This window comes from Serinus canaria, chromosome 15 (genome assembly GCF_022539315.1).
Source record: "Serinus canaria isolate serCan28SL12 chromosome 15, serCan2020, whole genome shotgun sequence".
Taxonomy (NCBI): domain Eukaryota; kingdom Metazoa; phylum Chordata; class Aves; order Passeriformes; family Fringillidae; genus Serinus; species Serinus canaria.
Window position 1 is genome coordinate 11,036,750 of NC_066329.1, and position 24,934 is coordinate 11,061,683.

At 47.4% G+C, this 24,934-nt stretch overlaps 1 protein-coding gene across 2 annotated transcripts in view; it reads right to left on the reverse strand.

Annotated features, from left to right (window-relative positions):
• The window catches only part of SETD1B (SET domain containing 1B, histone lysine methyltransferase), a 44,284-nt gene that overhangs the window by 12,028 nt on the left and 7,322 nt on the right, over positions 1–24,934 (reverse strand). For both annotated transcript variants that reach the window (XR_007778895.1, XM_030230900.2), the window contains exons 6-7: positions 22,875–24,050; positions 1,448–2,218 (exon numbers count right to left, since the gene is read on the reverse strand). Coding sequence is in view for 1 of the 2 variants with exons in the window: in XM_030230900.2 (XP_030086760.2) it covers positions 1,448–2,218; positions 22,875–24,050 (1,947 nt within the window). In the remaining variant the exon portion in view is untranslated. The remainder of the gene's footprint in view (positions 1–1,447; positions 2,219–22,874; positions 24,051–24,934) is intronic.

The window sequence follows — 24,934 nt, forward strand, 5'->3', positions numbered from 1 at the left end:
ATCAGAATCAGTGTGATGGCAGAGCACATGGGGAACTTATCTCCAGCTGCCACCAAGGAGCCCAGTAACCCCCTCCTCACACACACAGACACCAGCAATGGGAAGGTACAGTTAAATATTCAGTTTAAGCTGAATATTTGTATTTTGTTTTCTGCAAAAGCAGGCAACTTGTGCCTGAGAAGAATCCTGTCCCACCCCAGTGCCAGGGGTGCCCAGTCCTAGCAGAAAGCTCTGAAATCTGAGGTTTTTCTGCACACAGCAGTAACACATGCCCTGGGGCAGAAAGGGTTCTGGCATCTCTGTTCCTGGACAGAAAGCACATGTGGTTTTCCATGCAGCAATTTCATATTTTCAATTACACTGCTCACATCCAACATAACCTGTGGCAAAGACTGTGGTGAGCTGTTGTGGTACAGTCAGCTTCCCTTCCCAAAATGGCTTATAAACCCCAGGTGAGGGAAGAACACCCCAAATCCGGCCATAACTTGAGATGTCAGAGAGCCTGAAGATCTGCCTCAACCTGCTTCTACTTCTTCACTACAGATGTCTGGTTTAAAACAATTTCTTGAGTCTTTCAGTTGCTGTTTTTGCAACTATTTGCTGGATCTGTTTCCTTCATTGCCCTGGAAACTCACGGGCCTCCTCCAAGACTGTCAGCACACGCTTGCTGGCAGAAGAAAAGCTCTGAGCATTAGTCAGGAGGAGAGGGACGGGGTTTCTGCTGCACGTCACGCCAGCCAGCTCTAAGGCACAGTAAATTACACTGTCACAAAACAGCTGTTAGGCAGCAGCATTACCGACCCCTCCAGAAAACCAAGGAGCTCTCCCAGGCACCAGAGTTAACACGCAACTGGTTTACAAAAACAGGTGGTGAGGATACTGCTCTGAAAACTGGCATCTGAAGCAGACCTACCTGCAGGTTGTGGTTTATTTTGTTATTTTTACAGTAATTCACTGCAATGGTAATTTTGAGGCTTGCATTAACCTTTCTGTAGTGCTAGGTTTTTTGGGTAGTGACAAATTCACCACACATTAAATCACAGTTTGCTGGCTGAGGTACACTTCAAATTGGGTGAGAAAAGGATCAGAGGATTCATGCAAAGCTGTTTTCTCAACTAATCCCTGGAACTCTTGGTGTATTTGGCCAATGTTCAGCTTTTGAGTTAATTGCTGCTTTGTACATGCACTGGGGAGGGGGCAGAACTGGAAATACTCACAAATCTCATTGCACAAAGTGGGGAACACAAGACAGAGGCTTGGTGGTTTCAAACACTCCTCTTGCATCTTAGTTTTTCGGAGCTAAACTTCAGCTTCCTCTTGTACATGAAAATTTAGGGGTTTGGGTTTTTTAAAGTCAGCTCCAGACCCCCACTGACCCCCACACACTGGCCACAAGCACTAAGAACAGCTCTCCCCAGGACCCAGGACCCAGCATGTGAAAACCCACCTTTGCCAGACGCTCCTTCTTGTCCCACCAGTCATCAAACGCTCGGAACGCCACCACTTCGACCATCTTGCGATTCAGGTCCCTTTTCATGATGGCCTTCAGTTCCTTCACTATGACCAGGAGGACTCCATCCACTGTGGCTTTGTGGGGATCTTCCTTCTTCGGCTCATAGCCCGGGGGTGGAACCGAGGGGTCAAACTTGGGCAGAGGAGGCCACTGCTGCCCACGGGCGAGAGCGGCTCCCATGGAGAACGGGCGGTAGGGAGGAAGGTTCACAAACTGCATCCGGCCCGTCATGAAGGGTGGGTACTGGTACGTGTTCTGGGCCTGCATCATGCGGCTCAGCATCTGAGTTTGCATCTGGAAGGACATGGGCATGCCGCCCCACTGGTTGCCCAGGACGCTGATCATATCCACCTGCATGACCGGGAACATGCCGGGGTGGAACGGGGGCAGCGGGGGCAGGATGTGCGGCGGAGGCACCCCGGGTGGGGCGGGCAGCGGCGGCGGGGGCACGGTGACGGCCGGGTGGGTGGGCGGTGGCGGCGGAGGCAGCGGCGGGGGCATGGGGAAGCCGGGCTGCGGAGGCGGCGGAGGAGGAAGAGGAGGGAACCCCGGTGGTGGCAGTGGGGGGATGGACGGGGCCAGCACGGCCGTGTTGCTGACGGAGGAGTTCACCACAATGGTTTTGGCACATTCCGCGCTGGTGATGGGCGCAGGGTTGGTCTCGTCGTCAGAGATTTCCATGTCCTCCCCTGAGGAATGCTGACCCTGCCACAAAAGAGAGAGAAAAGGTGACGAGCACATTCTCTTTACATTAAATACCACAGCGCTGGGCTGCTTCAAACAAAAGCTAAGTTTAACACACATTTTAATTGGGAACGGAGAAAAGCGAGCAATGCTCTGAAAAGACAGGGCCCACTGTGCAGCTGGTGCCTATTGAAGCTTTGCTCTTCCGTGTCAGACCTCAGGAATCAGAGAGGTAAAAGCTTTCTAAAAGAGCATCAGCACCAACTGAACAAAACCCTCGGCTTCTGTGGAGCAGGAGGAATTGCTCCCATGCTTGGTGAAATGCACACAATCCAAACATCCTTCACTGCAAGATACATTATCTCTTATTTGCATCTAGTACTCCCAGCTACATTACACCATGAGTTGTTATTCCTTAGTTTTTCCATGCACAAATAATTATCCTGTTTTTTAATTACAATCCCTGGCTCATTTGCTGTCAACTCCTAACCTCTAATTGTGGAAACACAATACCTCCACAAGGTTGCTGCTACTAAAAGTTGTCTTGACTAGACCACAGCAATTGAAATGGGAAAAAAAGAACCCCAAATCTGGTTAAATTGCTTTTAAACATCAAAGTCATAAATGCTGGGATTCAAAGACATAGCCCATGTTGTTTTGGAATGAATACTTTACTAGAGACACGAAACACAGACTTCTAAGAAAATGCTAAATCTATGTCCTACCTCTGCTGCCAAAGGGATGGAAACTGGATTAAAACAGAGGGTGCCAGCTTGCTCTGAAGTCAAAGCTGCCTCGCTAGGTCTTGTACAAAAGAAAAGTCTCAGGAGCTACTTCCATCCTCAACAGCACATGGTCACACCTGCACACTGTGTCCTAAAGGCACTTCAGTCCTCAAGGTGTCTCCAGCACCAAGAATCCACATGTATGACTGTCACATCCCTGACAGGAAATACAGTAACCAAATCCTGCTGGAAGACATATCCACAGGGTGACAGTTTATCTAGGAAACATGAATGGGGCTGATCTCTGACTAGAGTGATGACAGCAGACAGGACAGGTCCCTGTAACCTCCAAACAAATGTCTCACATTGCTATGTCAGTGAAGAACCCCACTGTGTTCCCCAGCCCAGGGCACAGCAGGGATGCTCCTCCTGGCCAGAGCTCTCCCACTGCCCTGGGAGCCAGGAAGAGATCTCCATCAAGTGCCTCTCTGTGTCACAAACCTGGCAAGAGTTTTGGAACCTGCTGGCTGTTATCAGCCAGATTTGACTGTAGATCTCAAAGATAGTTATTATTTGCTCCACATTTCGTGCCAGCAGGTGCCTCTTCTGTCTGCTCTCCTAACAGTCTCCCCAGCGTGAAAGGAAAGAGCAGTATCAGACATTGGAGAACGTGGAAGTTCTGGGAAGAGCTGCTGAGGAGCAGACTTTGTTGGCAGTTTTCACATTGAAGCCGCTGTGATTTGATTCTTAACCTGTGAATTTCTTACTGGCATATGCAAACAAAAGCAGGAGCAGCTGAGTTGACTCTGCTACAAACTGTCACTGTGTGAAACTGAGCAACCACAACTATCCAAATCATTCCAAATGTTTCCTATTTTATCAAAGGTCATCTCTGCTACAGCAGCTACCACCAGAGAGCAGGCTGAGCACGAGGCTTGCAGCAGCAGCTGTGCAAATCCTCCTGTCCTGGCACCTCCCCTCGCCCTGGCTTCCCCGCATTCCTGCGCTGCAGCACGAACTCAGCGCCTCCTGCAGCGCCTGGGTCACCCCCAAAAAGCCACTCACGGTTTTAGTGCCCAAAATGCCCAGCAAGGAGACACCATTCACCTGGCAAACCCTGAGCAAGAGCTACTGACCCCTGGTAATGGTGACAGAGAGGGGACTTGCCTGTAGTCATGGAGTCACTTCAGTGCATCTGTGCATGCAGGGAGAACTCCGAGGACTGTTTGTAAACCCTAAACTGAACAGCTAAAACAGAAGTAGAGGTGATAACCCATTGCACCCAAGTCCTTCCAAAGCCCAGTTTCACCATGCCCTTGAGCTGCCCACATCTGGCTCACACTTGTCAGTGGGTCTTACACCCTGCATCCTCTCCCCAGCTGCTCTATTGCAGTCACGTCCCACGCTGAGGATGGAGGGGAATAAAAGGACATTCTGCAGTTTCAACCACTGCAGCTCCAGTGAAAGGAGCAGAGGAAGAGCAAAAAGGACAGCTGTGGCAGGTGTAAACAAGATTCCTGTGAAACAGACCCTGGTTTTCAGTAAGTGAACACAAAAGGCCCTGTTAAAAGCACTGGCTCCAATTGCAAACGCTGGATGATGCTTAAGGTTGGCACAGGATAGAAAGCCAGGAGTGTTCAGGCTACCAAAGACAGACCAAATCAGCTCCAAGTTCGCATTCATCTCATCTGATGGGATACGGAGAAAAGTCACGCCATGAGGCCTCAGGGGAAACCAGCACTGAGCAGTGCCAAGCCACAAACTCTCCCCAGTGCCTTCTGCAGGACCTTGCACCTTCCCAACCTCCCAGCCTGGAGCACCAGCAGCCCCCAGCCTGTCCCAGCCAGTCCGGCCACACCAGATTTGTGTGCTCCTGACTATCACCCAGAGCCCACTGGCATCCCCACCAGACTCTCATCAGCCTCATCACCAATGATTGGTTGGAGTCCTGCCTGATAAAAATGAGGCTGGTTTTCCCTCTTGAAGGAAACATCACATAGAAAAAGCCAGTCCTGAAATTGCAGAGGTGGCAGGACTAGCAGGATTCCATGCTTTAGGGCACAGAGCTTCCTTCATCCATACATGCCTTAATTTTTATTTAAGCTGAAATGAGAATTGCTAAAGCAATAACCAGTGTTTGAAAGATTTTTCTTTTTTTTTTCCACTTCTGGTGCTCAGATGGGTCTACAGGAAGCAACAACAGATTCCCTGCTTCCTACAATGCTGGGCTTCAACTCACCTCCATTTGTACAGTGCACAAGTCTGTGCTCCAGTTTTATCCCAGGCAAGATGGATAGGGAGAGAGAAGGAGATTAAATGGCAGGGAGAAAAAGATCAGAAAAGGCACAGGGGGTAGGGGGAAAAGAATCACAAGGTTAGGAAAGAGGTCAAACCAAAAGATCATCTACAAGGAACTCTTTAAAGAAAGTTAAGAGTAACGAATATTTAAAGTGGATGACTTTCCTGTAACTGCTCGTATCTAAGGGGGAAAAATGTAAGGACCAAGTGAAAGAGATCAAGGTACAGATAGAAAAAGCAAGGGGAAACATGGAAAGATCTTCTGTTATTTGAATTTCTTTTCATTCACCTGTCTGAACCTGGATTTACTATGGTTGCTACCAAATACCTCTCAGGGTAGAGCTGAAAAGCACCTGTGCTGTCTTCTCAAAGAAACTGCCTTCTAGCTGGCCTCCCTCTTTGCTCTCACAAGCAGAAAAAAGTGAGCTGATAGATGACATACATACTGCTATGAGAATGTCACAGCCATCATTGTAAAAAAACAAAAACCTGTGTCAATCAGTCCCAGAGTTCACCTGTCTGTTTCTGAGGTCATCTGGTACAATGCCACCAGAAAATCTCTCTTCAGCCCACTGAGAGAAGTGCCATTTCCAGCTAAATTAATTTGTGCTGCCATCTTTACTTTGGATTAATTAAATTAAGAGTTAGTAAAACAGGTATTTAATTATACGCATGACACATTTTTCCAAAGGTTCTTTAATGATGCAAATTTGTTGGGAGAGATTCATGTCAGCGTAACTGGTTATAAATGGCCTCATTCACTGTTCACCCAAAATGTTAATTGCCACCTTTAACACCAGCAGAGTGTGCAGAGACTCCTAAGTTAAGTGAGGGAACATCCTGGGATGCCACTCCATCAGCTGGAATAGTGACAGGGTAGAGCCACTGGCTACAGGGTATTGATCCCACCTCAGAGCCATACCCTGTGCTCTGCAGGCAAATGTTAATTCCTCCAGAGATAAGAAACTACATCCTAATACCTGCATGCAGACCTGGCAGCTTCCAGATGGGAGGAGGCTGCTCCATCCCCTGACCCAGAGGAGCACTGACACCGTGGCAGTGATTGGGACCTTCTCTGTACAAGTTGTTCAGTACCTTTTTTACAGGCAGAGAAACTTCCATTTCCTTCTAAAAGGCCATCTGATAAAAGAATTTACTCTGAATTACAGAACACATTTTGAACACCATCAGCTTACAGCTCATTTCACTTAAACATTCTGCTGGGTACCAAGTTACTTATATTTGAGGTAGGGAACTGTACCACTGAACATAGCAACTACTCTGGCATTACCTGGCAGATCTCTGGTGCATCAAAATAATGAAATGCAGGATCGATGGCATTCAGCACAGTACAAGGGCATTGGCCTTCATGTTTTTCAATAAAGCTAGAACTTTAAAGAAGAAAGGACTCTTGGACAAAAAAGTTTTCCTAACCTGGTTAAACAGTCATCACTTGGTTTTGGATTAAGTCCAAGCAAGGATTGAAAAAAAAATAAAAAAAATCCCAAGTGATCATCTCACACTTCATCTTTACAAAAAAGCAGGGAAAGAAAAGCCTTCAGAGGTGAAGAGGGTCATACACCCAGTCACTAACAAAATCAAAACAGACTCCAGGGTCCCTCCCTCCTATACCCCAACTCCAGCTGCCTCCCCACACTGGGCCCACACCAGGCTCCTCACTGACTGTGCTCTTTGTTTGACAAGGGAAACAGCCATGGTCCTGGGTGAAAGCAGCTCAAGTTCTCTAACACACAATTCTCTTCCCAGACTCCTTCAGCAGAGCACATTAAAGAGAATGAGACATTTCAAATCTGCCACATTTATGCCACCATCCAGAACAAAAATGAAGCCTGAGGTCAACAACCAAATACCTGCAACTCCTCCTCCAAGACAACTTCACTGAAAAACTCCTTTCAAGTTTGGCCCAGAGAATCCCATCATTCACTCTGCTAACAGAGTAAATACCAAATATCTCTTGAAGCCAAAAATTTGCAAACCCAGTGAGGGCTCCAGAGTATTGCTTTGTTCATTTGTAATCTCCTTTTAGCTTGCAGGTTCCCTGTTCTAGGCAAAGCACACGAGGAGGAGCCCCTTGTGTGGCTGGGAGACCACGATGACATGGTGACATGGCAGAGGGACCGTGCTGAGCATTCACACCTCGCCCTGTCAGGCGTGACCAAGGCAGACCCAGCACCTCATTTACAAGGCACACAAGTATTTTTACTTTGCTAACCATAATTACAGCCCTGCCTCGGGAAGAACATGCTCAAGGGCGGTGCTTGGCTGGCACACACTGAGTACAGGAGGGCAGAGCCACTCCAGGTGGTTTGCCAGCAGTCCAGCAGCAAAAACACAGAGCAAACTGCTGCCTGCACCTCCCTGGGTGAGCTTTCCAGCCTGGCCAGGTCACTGTGCTGTCCTGAGTGTCTGTGGTGGCTCGTGGTGGCCAGCCCACCACCACTGCAGCCTGGACTGAAGCTGGATTAGGTTGCTGCCTCCTCCCCGTGGGTTAGTCAGGTCTTTCAAGCTCCTCTGGGCAGCTGGGAGAGCTCCTGTCCTTCTGCTGCAGTCACAACCCACAAGGGCAACCACAGCAGCTTTTAATTGGAACAGCTTTCTGGTGTTTGCACTGTAATAAAATGCCCAGCTCAGTAATTGGCAAATGAAAATATTTACATATTACAAATCAGTGATTATAAAATATCTGCAGCAACATGTGATCCTATCTCTACAAATGAAGACTGCAAGGTTTTTACATAGTTATATATTTATACAGCACTTCATAAATGAACTCACAAGCAAAGGCTGCTCAGAGTGATGGACTCAATGCTGTGTCCCAGAAAAAGGGGCACCAAAAAGCCCTAACAGAACAGGGATTTCTCACAGAAGAGACACTCCTTGGATGTTTTGGTTTCTCTAGTACCAATTGCCAAAGTACCTCTCACTACCTGAAAGGAGAATTCAAGCTCTCTGTGCTGACAGTATCCCACCTAACACACACACTGTGCTGGCTCAGGTTTGCTTTTGCTCTGGTACTTACTCGCAGCACTTCTTTGGCACAGGCAATGCTCCCCACACCTACAGGGCTGCCCAACAAGTAAAACAAGTGACAACAATATCCAAGTACTCATTGTAAACAAACAGCCCTGCAAACACCAGCCCAATTTACGCCTCTTACTTTCCTTCCTAAGGCCAAGAAGGAACTTTGAGTTGATATCTCAAACCACAGAAGGATCGAGGGAGAATTCCCTGGAAGACCCTGTTGGTCCCAGAAGAGGGAGACAGGGATGAGGAAACACCATGTGGTTGCCTCTGTCTCACAATGTGCTCCATCAGGTGCTGGTCCCTAGTTAGACCATCCTGCACATGGGGAGATGCCACAAGTAGGGATTTGGAAGGATGCAGGGAAGGATGAGGATGACAGCTCAACTGGGCTGTCAGTGTAGGGCAGGAAGGGCTTTTGAGAGAAGACACAAGGGGCTAATGCTTGCAAAGGGAAAAGGTCTCCTCACTCACTTCCAGTATTTCCTGACACCAGGAACAGAAGTAAATTGACTTGTTTTAAGGACAGCAGGAAAGCTGGACAGCTGCCCAACAGTCCATGCCATCATCAGAAAATCTAGTGAATCAAGATGACAAAACAAGCTAAAATGACTCCTGTAGGATGGACAGCAATGCCAAAGAGCAATCCAGCCTCATGCAAATCCACACCACACTTCCTGCAGGCCTTCACATGCACTGAGCAGCTGAAATGGGGCTTGACACTTCAAGGCCCTGTTTCAGACTCCAGAGGGGATGATCCTGTCTCCCTGCAGGACAGTGGAATAACATCAACATCTCCACGGAAAGGAACTAAGCAGTAGCTTAAATCAGTATTTCCCAAAGCAAAGCCCTTGATGTTACACAGGGCATGAAATGGCCCACACAAATCCCCAGAAAAAATAGGAGAAAATTAATGCAGTGATTAAACAGGAGTACTGGACTTGACTGCACATAGGATCTCCAGTGGCTGTAGGAAAGGATGCATGGATTCTTCCTTTCAAAAGTCAAAATAGATCCTGGAGTAAGAAACACCCACCTAGGCAGCTGGTAGGCACTTTCACAAGGCTAAGAACTCCTTTCATTCAGCAAGTGGTGCAGGGAAGGACAGACAATTCTGGTGAAGCAAGAAGAAAGAGATGGGAAGCCTGTGTGGTACAGGTAAAGTCTGAGATCAACAGATCTGTACTGATCCAGAAAAAAGGCAACTTGAGGAATGTGATCCCAAGGGGAGAACACTCAGTCATCATTCAGTACTTCCAAAAATCCATTCTCTTGGCAAGACAGCACCATAATCCAGTTTTCAATATGGATTTCAAGAGCCCACTGCAAGAGCTTCCTAGGACAGAAATCCTCAGAGCCAGGAATTAAGCCAGTGGGAAAACAACTACCTGATCTGCCTCAGAAGAAATCTTGAAGAGGTGAACTAGCAAAGAGAGCTGGGTTGAGGGGGTTGCTCTGTTTGTTAGTATGCCATCCACAAAGAGGATGGCTTAATTCAGGTCTTCCTCTGTCCCAAGAGGAGGAGGCTCCGAACTGCAAACCTCATGGCATATGATGTGGTTACAGTGCTCCTGTCAGCAAGACCATTGAGGAGGGGATATTTGGAGCAGCCAGACATTACCTCTGGGCTTCCCATGCACCAGAGACTCTTTGGTGTCTGCAGGGAGAGGCCAACATAACATCCTTGGAGTCCACATTCAGCAACACTGACACTGGAAACTTCCAGACACCCAGACCGCAGAGATCTGAGCGGAGACCGACACCAACACCCAACTGGGCAGGTCACAAAACACAGTGGAGTGTGAGATGGGGAATCCCTGGCCCCCAGCCCAGCCCAGGGAGGCCTGGGCAGCCTGTGAGTGCCCCCATGCAAGGCTGGCCTCCTGCATTATGTGCACAAATCGGAACTGGCAGGGCGATGTGTGCCAATTCAGGGCCAGCGTCATGGGGCCACAGCGTTTGTCATCACATATGAAACACCCTAAAATTGGATTTACCATCTCTTGGAACCATGGCCTTTTCTCTCAAGTCTTAAGTAGATCTTATTAAGGGGGGGAAAAAGGGTTTCTTTATGGGGGGGAGGGAAAAGGAAGGAGGAAAAGAGATGGGTGTTAACATTGGGAAGCCATGTAACGACGCAGCCTCTTTCCACAGCAATGGTTATTCTGGTTTCCCTATTTTAGATGGGGGGAAGGGATAGCTGAAGAGCTATTTGCAATCTAACTTCAAAGGCTTTAGTCGGCTGGGAAGCTAAGTCATGCATAAAAGGATGGTAGAGTGGCAAGAAAATACCCCCTACAGATAAATTAGTCAGGGAATATTCTCTGCTCTTCCCAAAGACTTTCATACAGCCTGACTGGGTTTACCCAGGTAAAGCCCTTTTCAGACATCAGGTTCAGTGATGCAGAGTTCTGGGAACTAACCAGCCAAATCCTACACAGGAACTGAACAGTCTCTGAAAACAGAAAGGCACTGGTACACATGCAATGGGCTCCTCTGTCATTTTCTGGCACCTCAGCTATTATTTCATTCTAAGGTCTGTCCACTCACAAAAGATGCAGAGCTCGAGGCAGCATCCCCTTCTCTAAAGATGCAAAGAAAAGCAAGGAATTCAGAAGAAATCACACTGTACACAGAGAACTCAATTCCCAAATGATTCTGTAACACTGTCTTGCTCTCCACATCGGTGTGCAGAAATGCACCCACATTTCTAAAGAAGGTACTTTGCCAAGATAAAGGGAACTGGCAACGTTAGATCAGAGTCTACCTATAAGCAAAAAAAAAAAAAAAAAAACCCTAACAAAAAACCACCACCCTGCAATAACTGCACGTGCAGAGTACACAGATTCCCCACAGTTCAGTGCCAGGCAGGAGCTCACATGCCAGCCCCTGACCTCACCCTCATACTTAAACCTTAGGTCAAATGGAGCCATGAATTCAGATCTTGCTACCAAGAAGGTGATAAGAAAGGAGATAGGCATGGAAAACAGTCTAGCTCCCCAGCTGATAGCAGCATGTTGAAGAATAGGTTGTACACATGCTGTATTTAAACAGTTCTAATCAGCACAACTAGGCCAGTTTGAGACTCTTCCCCTTTTACACAGTACTACTGTACCCCTGAGTATCTGCAATCCCATGGCTAACACAGTTATGGCAGCATTGTCAGTGTCCTGTTCAGTGTTCTCTGCATTTCAGTGTTAGAACCAACAGTGGTTTCATTTGCAAGACCTGCATGTCCCTAACATGACCTGTGCAACACTGAGTCTCCTCAGAAGGGAGGGCAGAAATGAAGGAATTTTGGGTCTTGAAGAAGAATGGGCAAAAGAAAAGAATTTTTGTTAGATTATTCATCAGTCTCACCCTTTAGGGCTCTCCTGCTCACTCCCACCTGCCCTCCACACCACTCTCCTTCCAGCAGCTCTGTTCTGGCCCAGCACCAGCTTTGAAAAGAAATATGCATGAAAGAGGGAACACTGTTAATAAGGTCTTTAGGACCTTGTTATCTTCCTAACTGCAGTCATGGTGGCTGCACGGTATGGTTTCAAACAAGGAAACCTGTGGCTTTCTGTTCTGAAGACAGCCACCACTATCACCCCAGACAGGAAAATAGGACATCTGCTGCATTTCTGAATGCCCAGAAAAACTGCTGCAGAGAAGAAGGTTCAGCCAGCCTGCAAGATCTTGAGTGACAAAAAGCATTTACTCACTTTGGACAAATACCCACTGGAGGTGGCACAAATGCTCTGGGTCTGCTGGGACACAGCCTGGAGTGGCCCCAGGGAATGGGAGGCTCAGGAGACCCTGAGCCTCCCTGGCTGTGAGTCCTTCACAGCAGTGACCACAAGCCATGAGTGGCACCCTAATGAACTTAGCAGCTCCTCATTTTCTGAGCATTACAACACAAACCCAACAAATTCTTCCCAGCAAAGCAGTAGATGCATTAAAACCCAGCTGGACCACAGGAGATGCTTCACTTTGAGGAGCCTATTTCCAGCAGCTGAGTAGATGCTCTTCCTTAAAAGTAAGGATGAGGCCAGCAAGAAACTGTTCCCCTTTTGTAACATTTCTCTTCTCTCTGTAGGCAGCTTGAATTTTTCATGCTTTATTTCCTGCTTAGATTTTTCTTCTCTTGCTGTACTCAGATTTAGCTAAGTGCATACAGTTAGAGAGGACAGAATCAGGCTCATCAATTGAGGAATGTAACATATTAATTAAAATAATAAAAATCTTTTTCTAAGACAAAGAGCAAGAAATACCTCCAAGCTGTCCTTTTTTAAAACCTGCACAATGAGGGAAATGCAACTTTTTCCCCCAACCACTGCCTTTGGGTGATAAAAACATAATCCTAGTGGCTGCCAACTGCCGACTGATCCCTTAACAAAAATAATCCCTGTGCAGGACATAACATTTCTTGTGGCCTTCAAGAAGAGGCACTAAACTTTTACTATCAAACTATGCCCACTGTATGCAAAATGAATTGTAAAACCACAAGTGTTCTAAAGCACCAGAGTGGAAATACCCCCAGCTGGGCTGCATTCCCACTGCCATTTGTGCAGGCATAAAATATGCAAAAAAGAGAGGAGAGGTAAAGTGTGCTGATTCCCCCACCTGTCCCCTAATTAGCAGGCAGGAGGTTTAAACAAACCCATGAAAACACTTTTCACTTAGAACAAAACTCAGCTGTGCACTGCACTGTCACAGGATACTGCACAGGCTCAGGAGTGCAGATGGGTTGAATAATGGATTAAATGTTTGTGGAAGACAGGTCCAGCAGCAGCTACTGAGCTGAGCATTGCTAATCTGCTGGTCAGGAGGGACCCAGGGGAGCTGCTGAGAGGCTGCTGCAAGGCACCCACTGCAGACCAAAGGAAATAACCCCCAACAACAGACAGCCAAGGAAAGGTAAAGATGTGCCTTTCCTTGCTTACTCATGAGTCAGTCTGAAGTCTCTCCTGCTCTCTCTTGCAGCAGAGCTGTAATCGAGCTCTTCCACAGGTGACTGCCCAAGTGAAGGGCAGCTTGTCCATGGCAGAGCCCTTCAGCAGCAGCCAGCACCAGGTGATCCATGTTCTGCTCCTCAGACCCACCACTCCAGCTCTCAGGCTCTCCTAGGCCTCCTCATGTTGGTGACACTTTCTTTAGTCACTTCTTTACTACCTGCTTTAAAGAGCTTTGCTAAAATGCTCGTGGTGAGTGAAGCCCTGCAGAAGCTCTCAGCAGCACAGCATCACCACAGCCCATTCTCGAGCAGACACAGCTAAACCCCTTTCCATCACACAGCTCTTTATTGCTGTCTTTAAAGCAGCATTCCTATTAAACTGGTTCATTAGTTTGAAGCTATATATGAAGCCTTAAAAAGCCAGATTACTTATTTAAAGTGTTTTGTGAAATAGTTGTGAGAAAGGCACAAAACCAGGCAATGTGCTCATGCATTCCATGCCCTGTTCACTGATCCAGTGGCCAGCTGGAAGGCATGGGCATTTTTTTATTTTTTAAGCAGTTCTGCAGGAACAGCTGCTGTGGTGGTTTGCAGCTCATCATTTATTACTTAGCACCATTTGGCCTCAGCACCTTTTGAAGCACCAGAGCTCCACAGTGGTGATTATATCACCAACCACCATCAATACATCTCACTGGACACGATCCTAAAGTTGTGCCTCACTAACACAACTGCACCATGCAATGCTCTTGATACCAGAGCTCAGTTAAAATAGTAAAAATACTGCAAAAACTGACCCTTCTCTGACTGCAGCACGTGTGGCCCAGCAACAACCCAAGACAAAGTCATGCAGCAAGACTTCCTCAAGCTGAAACCTGAACATCCCACCCAGCAGGGTTCACAGCTGACTGCTGGTGCCTGGCAGCCAGGCTGGGTGCCCCCAGCACAATGCCAGCTCCCAGGGAATTTAACAGCAACCCCAACATCAGGACACCGCCCTCCATCAGGGCTCTGCTGGGCTGCCCCTTGCCACCAAACCCTCACCACCTGCCTGCCTCTCACTGACCTGGAACAAACCTCAGCAGCTTTGCAAACCCATCTGCTGCTACCACTTTCCTGAGGTAGTTTGGGAGATACGTCCCACCTGACACTATATTAACAAGCAAATAAATTTGTTGAGATTCCCTTGTCAAAATTAACCCCTTCACACACGTCTCCATGGCATACATTCCACTGGTAGATTGCCCTTTATGTATTACTGCAATTTGAATAATTTCATGCAGTATGAAGGATTTTCATATTTTCCAAGTATTCATTTTTCCTGACAATAGCAAAATGCTTGTAGCACCATGATAACAGTTGCTCACATTTATCTGCATCCTTCAAAGACAATATTTCAATTATCTGCACTGGAAACTCTCAGCCACATCTGCCGACCAAAATGCCACATTTGGCAACTGCTTAGCAACAAGGACTGGAAACAATCCCCAGAGCCACGTGCCAACATCTCACCAGCTCCTGCTTCCACCAAACAACACTGCTATCACCTCAAATAAGTATATTTTGTTCTGCCTGGGATACACAAGGCACCAGAAATAACAAGCTCCTTTGGGAAAAGGGAAATCTGGAAAAAAGCCGCCTGCTTCAGCAATTCCTCCCCAGGCTCCACAGGGAATGTCTCCCTGGTGTGTGCAACACATGTTGATCCTGCACCACAGGAGGAGGACAGGCTGCCTGGACATAACATAAAACTATGTCTGCTCACTGCCAAGCACAGTTCTTGTGGAAAAAATCTGGATGTCAGAGAGCAATTCCCACCTCACATCACCCACAAAAGCAGCAGACATCAGATTCCTTGATCAGGACAGCAAAAAGGCCCAGGAAAAACAAAACCCCATCTGTCCTTGATGTCACCCACCCTGCACCATGCTCAGCCCTCTTCTTCCTAAGGCTCTGTGCCATTGCACTCAGTGGCACAGGGAATCTGAGCAGCAGTGAGCCTGAGGACATCCCAACTTGAATGCTGGAAGGTACAGGCAAGGAGGTGAGACAGGAAGGACTCGACCTTGGCAAGACCATCTTTGTTTCTCCTCCTCTTCCCCTCCTCACCATTCTCAGAGCCTTTTTCCTATCTCCCTGACTTACTGCCTGATACTGAGAGAGACTGGGCAAAATGCAGGTGAGCTGGTCAAAGGTGTGTGGTAATTGCACTTAGCCCACTGCTATCAACTCCACAGAAATACACAGTCCAAACACAGCCCTTTTGAGCAGCCAGCAGCTCCAAACCCACCAAAAAGAGCCAAAGTTGAGGGAAAGCTGCCAGGTGAGCTCCAGCTGCCTGACCCCTTTGCAGGGAAGCTGCCAAGCAGGGGCTCTGCTGCCAGCTCCGTGTCCGGGCGGTTTCGGTTCTGGCGCAGGCGGTGCCTCTGTGCTCAGTCACTGCTGCAGCCCAAGCCACCAACAACTTCCTCTACTCAAACTGCTCCTGAAGAAATACCCTTGCAGCAGCCAGAGAAGCAAACCTATTCCACCTATTCCAGCCCAGAGAGAAATGAGAAACCTCAATCTGCTCCCTTGCTATTTCCACTTCATGAGGCCTGACTGCACTACTGGAAATGTGTAAAAGCAGATGCTGACCTTATTTTAGCACTACACAAATAAAAAACATTTTTAACTTTTTTTTTTTTTTCCTTTACCATTTTCTTTCTTCTTTGTTTTTTTTAATATTTTGTTTTTAGGAGCACAAAATCTTTTTGTCATGATGAATGGGCATTTCCAAAAGCAAGCACTGCACTTTTATAATAAATCCTGAGACAGCAGTAACATGTCTGGGTCAAAGGAGCCCTCGTGGGCAGGTATGTGATGCACAGAGTTAACGATCTCATAAGTTTCATTCTGAGTTCTGCTCCGTCTTCACTGGGTACAAACAAGCACCCCAAACTGAAAATTAAAATTAACAGAAGTGGGGGGTGGCAAAGTCATGGGCCTCAAAATTGATGCAGTATGGAAAAAACATTCTACTGATGAACTGTATCTATTTAGAGGACTCCAGGAAAGGCACCAGCCAGCAGAAATTTGAATAAGAGCTCGTCTGCTCAGTGCTCTGTGTCAGACACAGACACATATAGAACACAGCGGCTGCTCCGGCATCTTCACAACCAGACCCAGAAATTAGTGCTGTTCTGGCGGCTGCCAGCACAATATGTTAACAGCAATTATTTTCTCAATATTTCTACTGATTACCTAACACACTGGCACGTTTTCTCAGTGTCACTGCATGTTGCAACACACGCCGCCATCCAGTAACTTGTCTGCATTCCCTTGGTCACTTTTCACAGCCATCAGATGCGAAACGCAACTGGAATGATAATGGGTTGGAGAAACTGTGAGGAAAATGTGTCACTTCAGTGTGAGGCTTCACAGCCTGCATTTATGAACATTCAATATTGTCACTGCTAAATCCTGAGTGTTGTAAAGAATAGGAAGAGCTCTGCAAGCAGCAAAAGGAAGATGGCCAATGGCTCTCTGACTGTGGATGGTCTGCAGAGCTCAGATTTGAAGGTATTATTCCACCATAAGTTATGTGCTATGGTTAAATACTGTAATTTGGATCTACCTTTGCAGTGCAGGGGCATCTACAGATTACACAAACACAAAATAAGCAATCCTCTACCTATTAACAAGCAGTTCAAGTATACACAGCCAGTCTGCCAGGAACTGAAAATTTACAGAAAGTCACTGGTGGGGAAACAGAACAAACTGAGCTAGTGATGAGAGTATTGTCAGCAACAGTGATTTATAAAAAGGAATGGCAATATCAATTCTATCAGGTATGCAAAATGAAAAAGCCTCAAAGCCTTGGCGTGGTGTGAGAGCAAAAGAACCACTCAGCCTCCCAACCACAGCTTGCTTTCTATTTTTCAGTTACACTCCAGAGCATTTCACCATTTCCAGCTCTGTTATCAACCAGAGACATGTTCCCTCACTCTACTGGAGTTGTTTGGTATCCAAAAAAACCAAACCACAAACAGTCAAATATTTTTCCATTCAGGTTTCCTTCCCCCCACAAGCACACATACATGAGGGGTGTATCATCAGGAATGCCAGGTGGATCCTATGCAATACTGCTCTGAAAAAGTGATGGTAAAAACTGACACTGGGCTTGTTACCTCTTGCTCCTTCCTCTACTGAACATTTGTCTGGTCAAGCTCTCTGCTCTGCTAACCACTCTGCAAGCACTCCAAGAATCACATCAGAGCCAAATACAAAAAGTCAAAAGAGAAATACAACTTAGCAAAAATGAACAGACTCCTCTGCTTCATATAAATTTTTGTAGGAGCAGCAGGCTGTCATGTGGTAAATGAATCAGTGCACAAGAAAGCAATCCCTGCCTGTGGTCTTCCAGCATCAGTTCTGAAAAAAAAGGGTAAAACAACAACCTGCACTTCCACTGCTGTGGGAGCCTGGACATCCTTGCCTTGGTCAGGTTACTTAGGAACTGACCCTCAGCCCTCACCACCTCCAGGAGGATGCAGAGCTGCAGTCCTGCCCCAGCCTGCTCCCTCCTCAGGACTCAGTGGCTGAACAGATCACTGAGCTCTCAAAGGGACCGCTGTAGTGTCACGTTTAAATCACCTTTTGAGGGATTTGTGTGCTGCCTTTCTCTTCTGAACAAGCTTAAACTCCACAAGATCCCCCCTGAAGTCCCTGTGGCTTCTCACTGCTGCTGTTTGTGGGTCAGGGAGGGCAGAACTGAACTCACAGCTTAAGCAGTTCACTCTCATTTTAATTTCACAGGTTTAGCATGGCTGGTGTAATTCACATGTAAAACCACAGCAGTCATCCAAATCTCTGCTGCCTGGGCATTGGCTGGCTGCATTTCTGGAAATTCATGGTCATAACATGATACCTATTTTTGAGTTTCCATTAGGAACCGGTTCTGTCAGGCATGATCACATTTGCAAGAGCTCAGGAGGCAGGAAAATTTGAAAAAGTGTTTATGAGACTGGGTATAAATCACAGCTCTCAGTCTTTTCTCCCTTATTCAATTAAAAGGCTACATTCAGAGAAACCCTTTCCCCCATCTACTCTCCCCATCTCCCTCCAGAAATGATAAATCCCACTCCAGCTGTAAACTGGATCCCAGGTGCACCCATATATATTATATATACTAACAGCTACCAATGGGCACAAGGGCTCTTGCACAGTTACTGTGGAAACGAAGGTATCAAATCTCCTGGCTCTTAAGGATCTACCTTCTCTACCTTAATGTGCATTTACCTTGAATAAATCACTTCTGAGCTCTTCAGACAAAAAACATCTCTCAGTAGAGCAAGATTGGGAGCCTTTAGGAGGCTCCATGTAATTCATCCCAGGGGCTGCCTCCACCCCACACAATCCATGGGTGGGAGCAGGGTACAGGAAGAGAACATCCTCCTGCAGGCACAGATGGACTTGCTCCTGCCCAGCTCAGCTCCAAGGGGCATCAACTGCCCCTGGGGCAACCACTGCAGGTATTGCTAGCACCAAAACCCTCAGCAGCTCCTCTCACTGCCTGGACAGCACCTGGGCTCTGCTTTGCCTCACCACAGTGTGAACAGCTAAAGGCTGAATTTGGCTCTGCAGGAATGGGCAATCATTTACCAGCTACTGAAACAATGCCCAGTCTGGATGGGGATGCAGCAGCATGGAGCCACACAAGACACGAGGCAGTGTCTTGAGGGGAATGTCATCACATCCTGCTAAGGCTCCAGAGGGACAATATGACACTTCAACAAAAATTTCTTCCAGTTCTGGCCATGACCACACAAGAACCCAAAGATGCTTCAATACAAAAGGCAAATTCAGCCCAGATGTAACCTCGGGGACTTCAGCAGAGCTTGTTGTAGGGCTGAGCCTGACCCACCTTGTCTGTAAGCACAGCTGGGAAATTCTCCCTGGGCAGCTGTGGGAGGACCCACTGCATCCACAGCTTGTCCCAGGGATGCTGATGCTGTCCTGCAAGAGGCACCTCAGCACCCAGCACAGCACTCAAAACACTCCCAACAGCCGGGTGAGACAGCTGCTGACAGCAGTGGCTTTCAGGGTCTCCAGGGCTGTTGAGCACTGTGTAACTTCCAGTTCACTCCCCAACCCATTTACTAAAATTCCCAGCAAACAGCAGGAGAATTGCTCTCACCTCATTCATGCTTAAGGATCTTTATTTTTATGATGATCTTTGGCATTTTTAAGGCGTCCCTCCCACCTCAGTAACTCAGTGCTTAGCTAAACTACCAGGAGGACAGGATCCTGCTGATCCCTCAATTAAAAAGTGCTTTTGTACTTATAAATCTGGAAAAATACCATTATCAACCCTACAGTCTTCCTATTACACACTGGCTATGCACACAAACTGATACATTCATAAGCTGAAACATGAAAAGCGTCATCAATACACAACAAAGTGACTTGCTGCAATCCTGTCACCCTCCCCAGCACAAAGGCAGGGCCTCTTCCTGCCACAACCCAGCCAAAACAAGACCTGGCTCAGATGGGATGTCAAAACGTCAAACTGTACGTACTTAACCTTTGCACTTCCGAAACAGCAACAATCCTGTGAAAAGAAATTATTACAATTCTTTCCTTTTTATCTTCTCAAGCACATAGGAAAGAAAGTTTGTACATTGCTCCCTCAAAAATTTCCCTCATATAACAATGCAGCTCAGCTTTTTTTCTTTGCCATCTTCTAGTTCCTTGAAAAAGCCCACTCTGCCCTGCCTTCCTGTCTGGCAGGTTGTTCTTTTTGGAAAGGATTCTCCTCCTTCCCTTACCTCATTACTGCCCAAATCCCACTGTTCCACCTCTCAGCCTGGTCCCTTGGCTAAGCTTAGCTGGACTTTCTCTGAAGACCTTAATCACTGCTCTGAGATTAGCTGGGTTAGGTGTTGCAGGCAGATGCAGAGCCCTTCCTCTCCCACACCCAAAATCCCTGCCAAACTCTGGCTTAGGAGTATCATACCAGATCTTGAAACCAAACTCCAGGGTCTTGCATGATAAATCAGAGCATTTGCTGGGCTTGGCTGCACCTCCTTTACTTGTGGCAAGTCTGGGGGGGTAATTTGCCTGATGATTTGACAGCACTTCACCTACAGAACAGATGTTATTGTATCAGCAATCATTGACAAAAAAATTGTGCTTGTTTTGATGAGGGGACAGTAGGAGGTCCTTCAAAAGCATTGATCACCTTAGGAAAAACTTCCTTGTGACTTTGCTGGCATCCTCATGAATCCTGTGATTTTCCCAGCCAGAGCACCCACCCAAAGAGAGCTGGCTGAGGCTGCTCTGACCCTTGAGGGGGCAAATATTAAGTAAATAAGTTCAAACTCTCTGCCCTTTATTGCTTCCTTATGACACTTAATGAGCCTCCCTACACTAAGATATCACCCCTGCTCTGCTCCCCAAGCCACACAGTCACAAGAAATATTTGTGTCTGCCTTCCCTCTGTTTTGCTGGAGGACTCTCTGAAAGACTGGAGTAGAATAGTGGTATCACAACAGGCTGAAGCTGGAGGTTCAGCTTTCCAGCCTTATACAGACTCAATGCCCCTCTCTAACTCAGTTGGAAAGCTGCAGCTCAAATTTCAGCCTACGTTAAGTCACTGTTCAGCTCTGCTCCTTCAGCAAAAGAGAGGGAAGCCAGAAGAGCCTTTTTCTAAAGCAAAAAAACTGTGTGGGGAGAAGGGTGGGGAAAGGAAGCAAAAACACATGGAGATCGTTTTTTCTGCATCACAAGGAGCAATGAAAGGCGCAGGCAACTTTTCAAACATGTCAGAATAGCTCAGTGTGATTTGTAACCAAGAGGAAGTTTGAATAAACAGCTCCAACAACAACCATCAACTTTTTTGGGGGAAGGAGACAAATAAAGCAGCAATGACCTGCATGGAAACCCTGCTACCACCCTTCTGACTTCTGCAGAGGATTGAGGCACTTACATAATTTTGTATCAGACCCATCAACGTGAACTTCTGACACCAGCATCTCATTAAGGGAAAATAAAGATTTAACATGGGCTTCAACATCAGCACACTGCTGCCCCATATCACAACCTACAATATCACATCCCAGCCAGCCCCCCAAACCCAGTGTCAGCTACAGAAGTGCCTGACCCCACACACCATGCTGGCACCTACCCATCTTCCTAAACACACTCAGAATTGGCTCCAACCCACTTGCATGAGTGCAAGGACAGCAGATACAAACCCAGAAAGGCAAGGAGATGAGGGATGTCTTCCTCACTGGTTTTTAGTCTAACAGCGTCCCCTCTTAAGCCTGCCAGACTGGAGCTTAAGGAATCAAAACTCCATTCCTAATTAACACATCATCAGGCCCCACCAGCCAGGGACTTGCCTCCCAAGAGGGGAGCGTGGGCCAGCCTGGATGATGAATGAGAACTCAAGCAGCTGAACTGTTTCAGAGGCTAAATTGGCAACTGCAAAGACAAGCAGGTTTGGAAAGGCATGCAGAAAAAAACAAAATATCCAGCACAGTCACATTGTTTTCACTATTTAGCACCCAGACTGACACTGTGTTACTGCTGCAGATCTCTCCCTCCAGTGAAGCATCCTGCAAAGCCCATGGCTAAGGGAGCAGCTCCTCCTCTCCTGAAATGCAGCCACTTCTCTGGTGAAAACCTCACAACTGCAAACCACTGGAGGGAAACCCATTCTGCCAGCTTAACCCCAATAAACTTTCATAAGTAAATTAAATTGATCTACCATACTTGGGACATTTACACAAGACCAGCCCTCCTGACTGCAGCATTCTTGCACACCAGGGACAGCAGTTTTATCTGCTTGCATGACCATTATAAACATTGAGGAGAAAGGTCTGGCATTTGCAAAGATCTGTATTTTGACTGTTCCTTGACACAGCACAACAGGACCAACACATCCACTGCAGTGATACTCACATTTGTTGCAACAGACTTCCCAAACAGACACACCATGCAACATAATTCCTGTCTGCTGGCACCACTCCACACCGTTCAGCTCTGCCTCCCCCTTCAGCCACAAATGCCCCAGCAGAGGCAACAAGCTCTGCTCTATTATTGGAAGACTCAGTGGAGCACATCCCCCACAAGTCAACTGCCTCCCCCTTTCAAATACTCCCTCTCTCCCTAGCAAAGTGAGTATTAAAACCCAGCAACTGTCTCTCGTTGGAACCAGATGGCAGGAATAGCTGGAGAGCTTTCAAACACCCTATACACTCAATACTTCAGTGCAACATGAAAGCCCCGTTAAGCAAGTGTGTGCCTGCATACACACCCCTGCTCAGGGACCACAGCAATGGCAGAAAGTGCTCCATTAACTCCTCTAGTGGCTTAAGTGTCTGTCAACACTCAGGATGTTCACACAGCCTGAGCACTGGCCAAACTTTGGTGGCTTGTGCAGTCCTTGAGCTCTCCTGAAGCTATAAATTGCAGCAGGCTGGTATTATAAATAAGGAAAGCTGGAGACTGCAAATTGATTAAGACCATTACTTTGTGTCACATCTAACTCATTTCCAGCTGGCTTGAGTAAAAGAAAAAGCCACTAGAAACCCCACGCTCTGACGACACAAAGACAAGTGCAATTCCCCACTCTGTCCAGCTCTGGGGATAGATGCAGAGCTTCATAACTCAGTTCCAGCTCACTTACCTCATCCATTTTTTCTGATGTTGGAGTCTGGTCACCAGGCACCATTTCTTTAGCCTCCGAGGTCTCAATTTTGGAGGTCCTGCTCAGCTGATCAATAGGAGTCATGCTGGCCTCCGATGTCCCCCGGGAATTCTGACTCAGAGAAGCTGTCCCAGGGATAGGCTCATCATCATCAGAGTCAGGTAAGGGTGTGGGGCTGATGTCCTCCAAGCCTGTGCTGGAAGGGCGTGAGGAAGGCGTCTGACCCCTGAAACCAGGCTGAGAGTTCGAACCGTATGTTGGGATGGGGGAGAGCTGGGAAGAAGAGGAGGAAATAGGGCTACCTTCCATTCGGATCTCATTATCTGAGTCATGCTCGTTAAGAAAGGGTAATTTTGTTCTCTGCTCTTTTAAGAGCATCTCAATCCTTGAGTCTAAACTGTTATGCTGCATCTCAGTCTCCATGGTGGGGGTGCCAGGAGTCTCGCTCCTCTCTGGAGTCTGAGAGAAGGATGCTGTGCTTGGTTCAGGTACAGAGTTTGAGTCGGGCAAGGGCGGAGGCTCCTCTGGTTTCTCCTTCACTGGGACAAAATCGATGCTCGGGGCAGCGCTGCTTTCCACGACCATCTCGGTGGGAGGCGGCGCAGGTCTCCGGTACTCTGCCTCCCTGGAAGTCTGGGGAAACGGCTGCTCATCGGATTGGGGAAAAACAGCTGGTGCTTGATAGGGGGAGAAGGCAGATTTATAGCTCGAAGAACTAGAGTGGCTCAGGGGAGGAGTGTGAGAGAACTGAACTGGCTCCTGCTGATGGGATTTGAACGTACTAAACTGATGCTCTGTGCCTCGGAACACCCCTGCAGAGTTGTGCATGTAGTGGTGGCCCGGGCGACGGTTGTACGCATCCGTAAACTTCGTCTCGTGCCTCCTGGGTTTGTACCCACTGTCCTGCCCAAAGTGGTACACAGGCGTTGTCTGTCGGCTGGAGTAGGTGGAATCCTGGGAGAACGGCGTCCCCAGGCGCGGGGTGTGGGGCGTTCCTTGGGACTGGGGGGTGAATTGGCTGTAGGAGTTTGGGGTGTCTTGGCGGCAGCTGGAATAGGCTGTGTCATGGGAAAAGGGCGTGCTGCTGTTTGGGGTGACCGAGGATCCCGCGGAAGAGAGGGAACTGTCCTTCAGGCGCTTCAGGGAGTCCGTCAACTGCAACAACACGAGAGAAAAGCACCTAAACACACACTTCTATAACGATATTTGTCCAATCTGTTTGGTTTTCAGAGCAGTTGAGCACCTTTCCATAGCAAAAAAATAAATAGGTTACAGCCTCCCAGAAAACAAGCCATTATCCATTGGTAACAGTCCTCTTTGATTTAAAAGAAAAAGTCAGGCAAAGAGTAACTTGTCTGCAAGGGGAGGAAGAAGAAAGAAGATACAAGTTTCCCTTGTAAACTACCCCCAAGAGCATCAGGTGAACAGGAGACTTCCACACCACTTTTAGCTGGAAGAGTTCCAGTTTCTAGCAACTCTGTAATGCTTGTCTAAGCTGCAAACAGGGATGAAAAAAAGGAAAGTCTGAGATGTGAAATGGTCTTTTTTTTTTTGCAAACAAATCAAAACATACAAATGAGTGAACTGCCAGCCTGCAGCCAAAATTGTGCAGCAGAGCTGGCCCACCATCCTCCCTACCACTCATCTGCAACAAGGGAGAAAGCTACACATACAAATAGTTCTCAACTGCCAGAAAAACACCATTTTAAAGCTTTTCACAAGTCAAATGCTCAGAGTGCTACTGATTATGGCATTTGAAACTAAAACCCTACAAACCTACAGAGCAGGCAAGTAATTGCTCTGCAAGTCACTTCACAGGCACGTTCAGGGGGTTTCTAGGAGCAGCCCTGCTCCAGTTCAGACTCTGCTGAGTCATAACAGTGCCACACTTATCATCAGCTCCACAATCAATTTTCCATAATGCAAAGCAGGAGCTCAGTGACAATCCTCCTGGTAGCAAGAGAGGATGGACTGAGCTCCAGTTGCCTAAAAGTACACCAGGATAGTTAACTGGTGAGACCTCTTAAGCACAGGTAGGC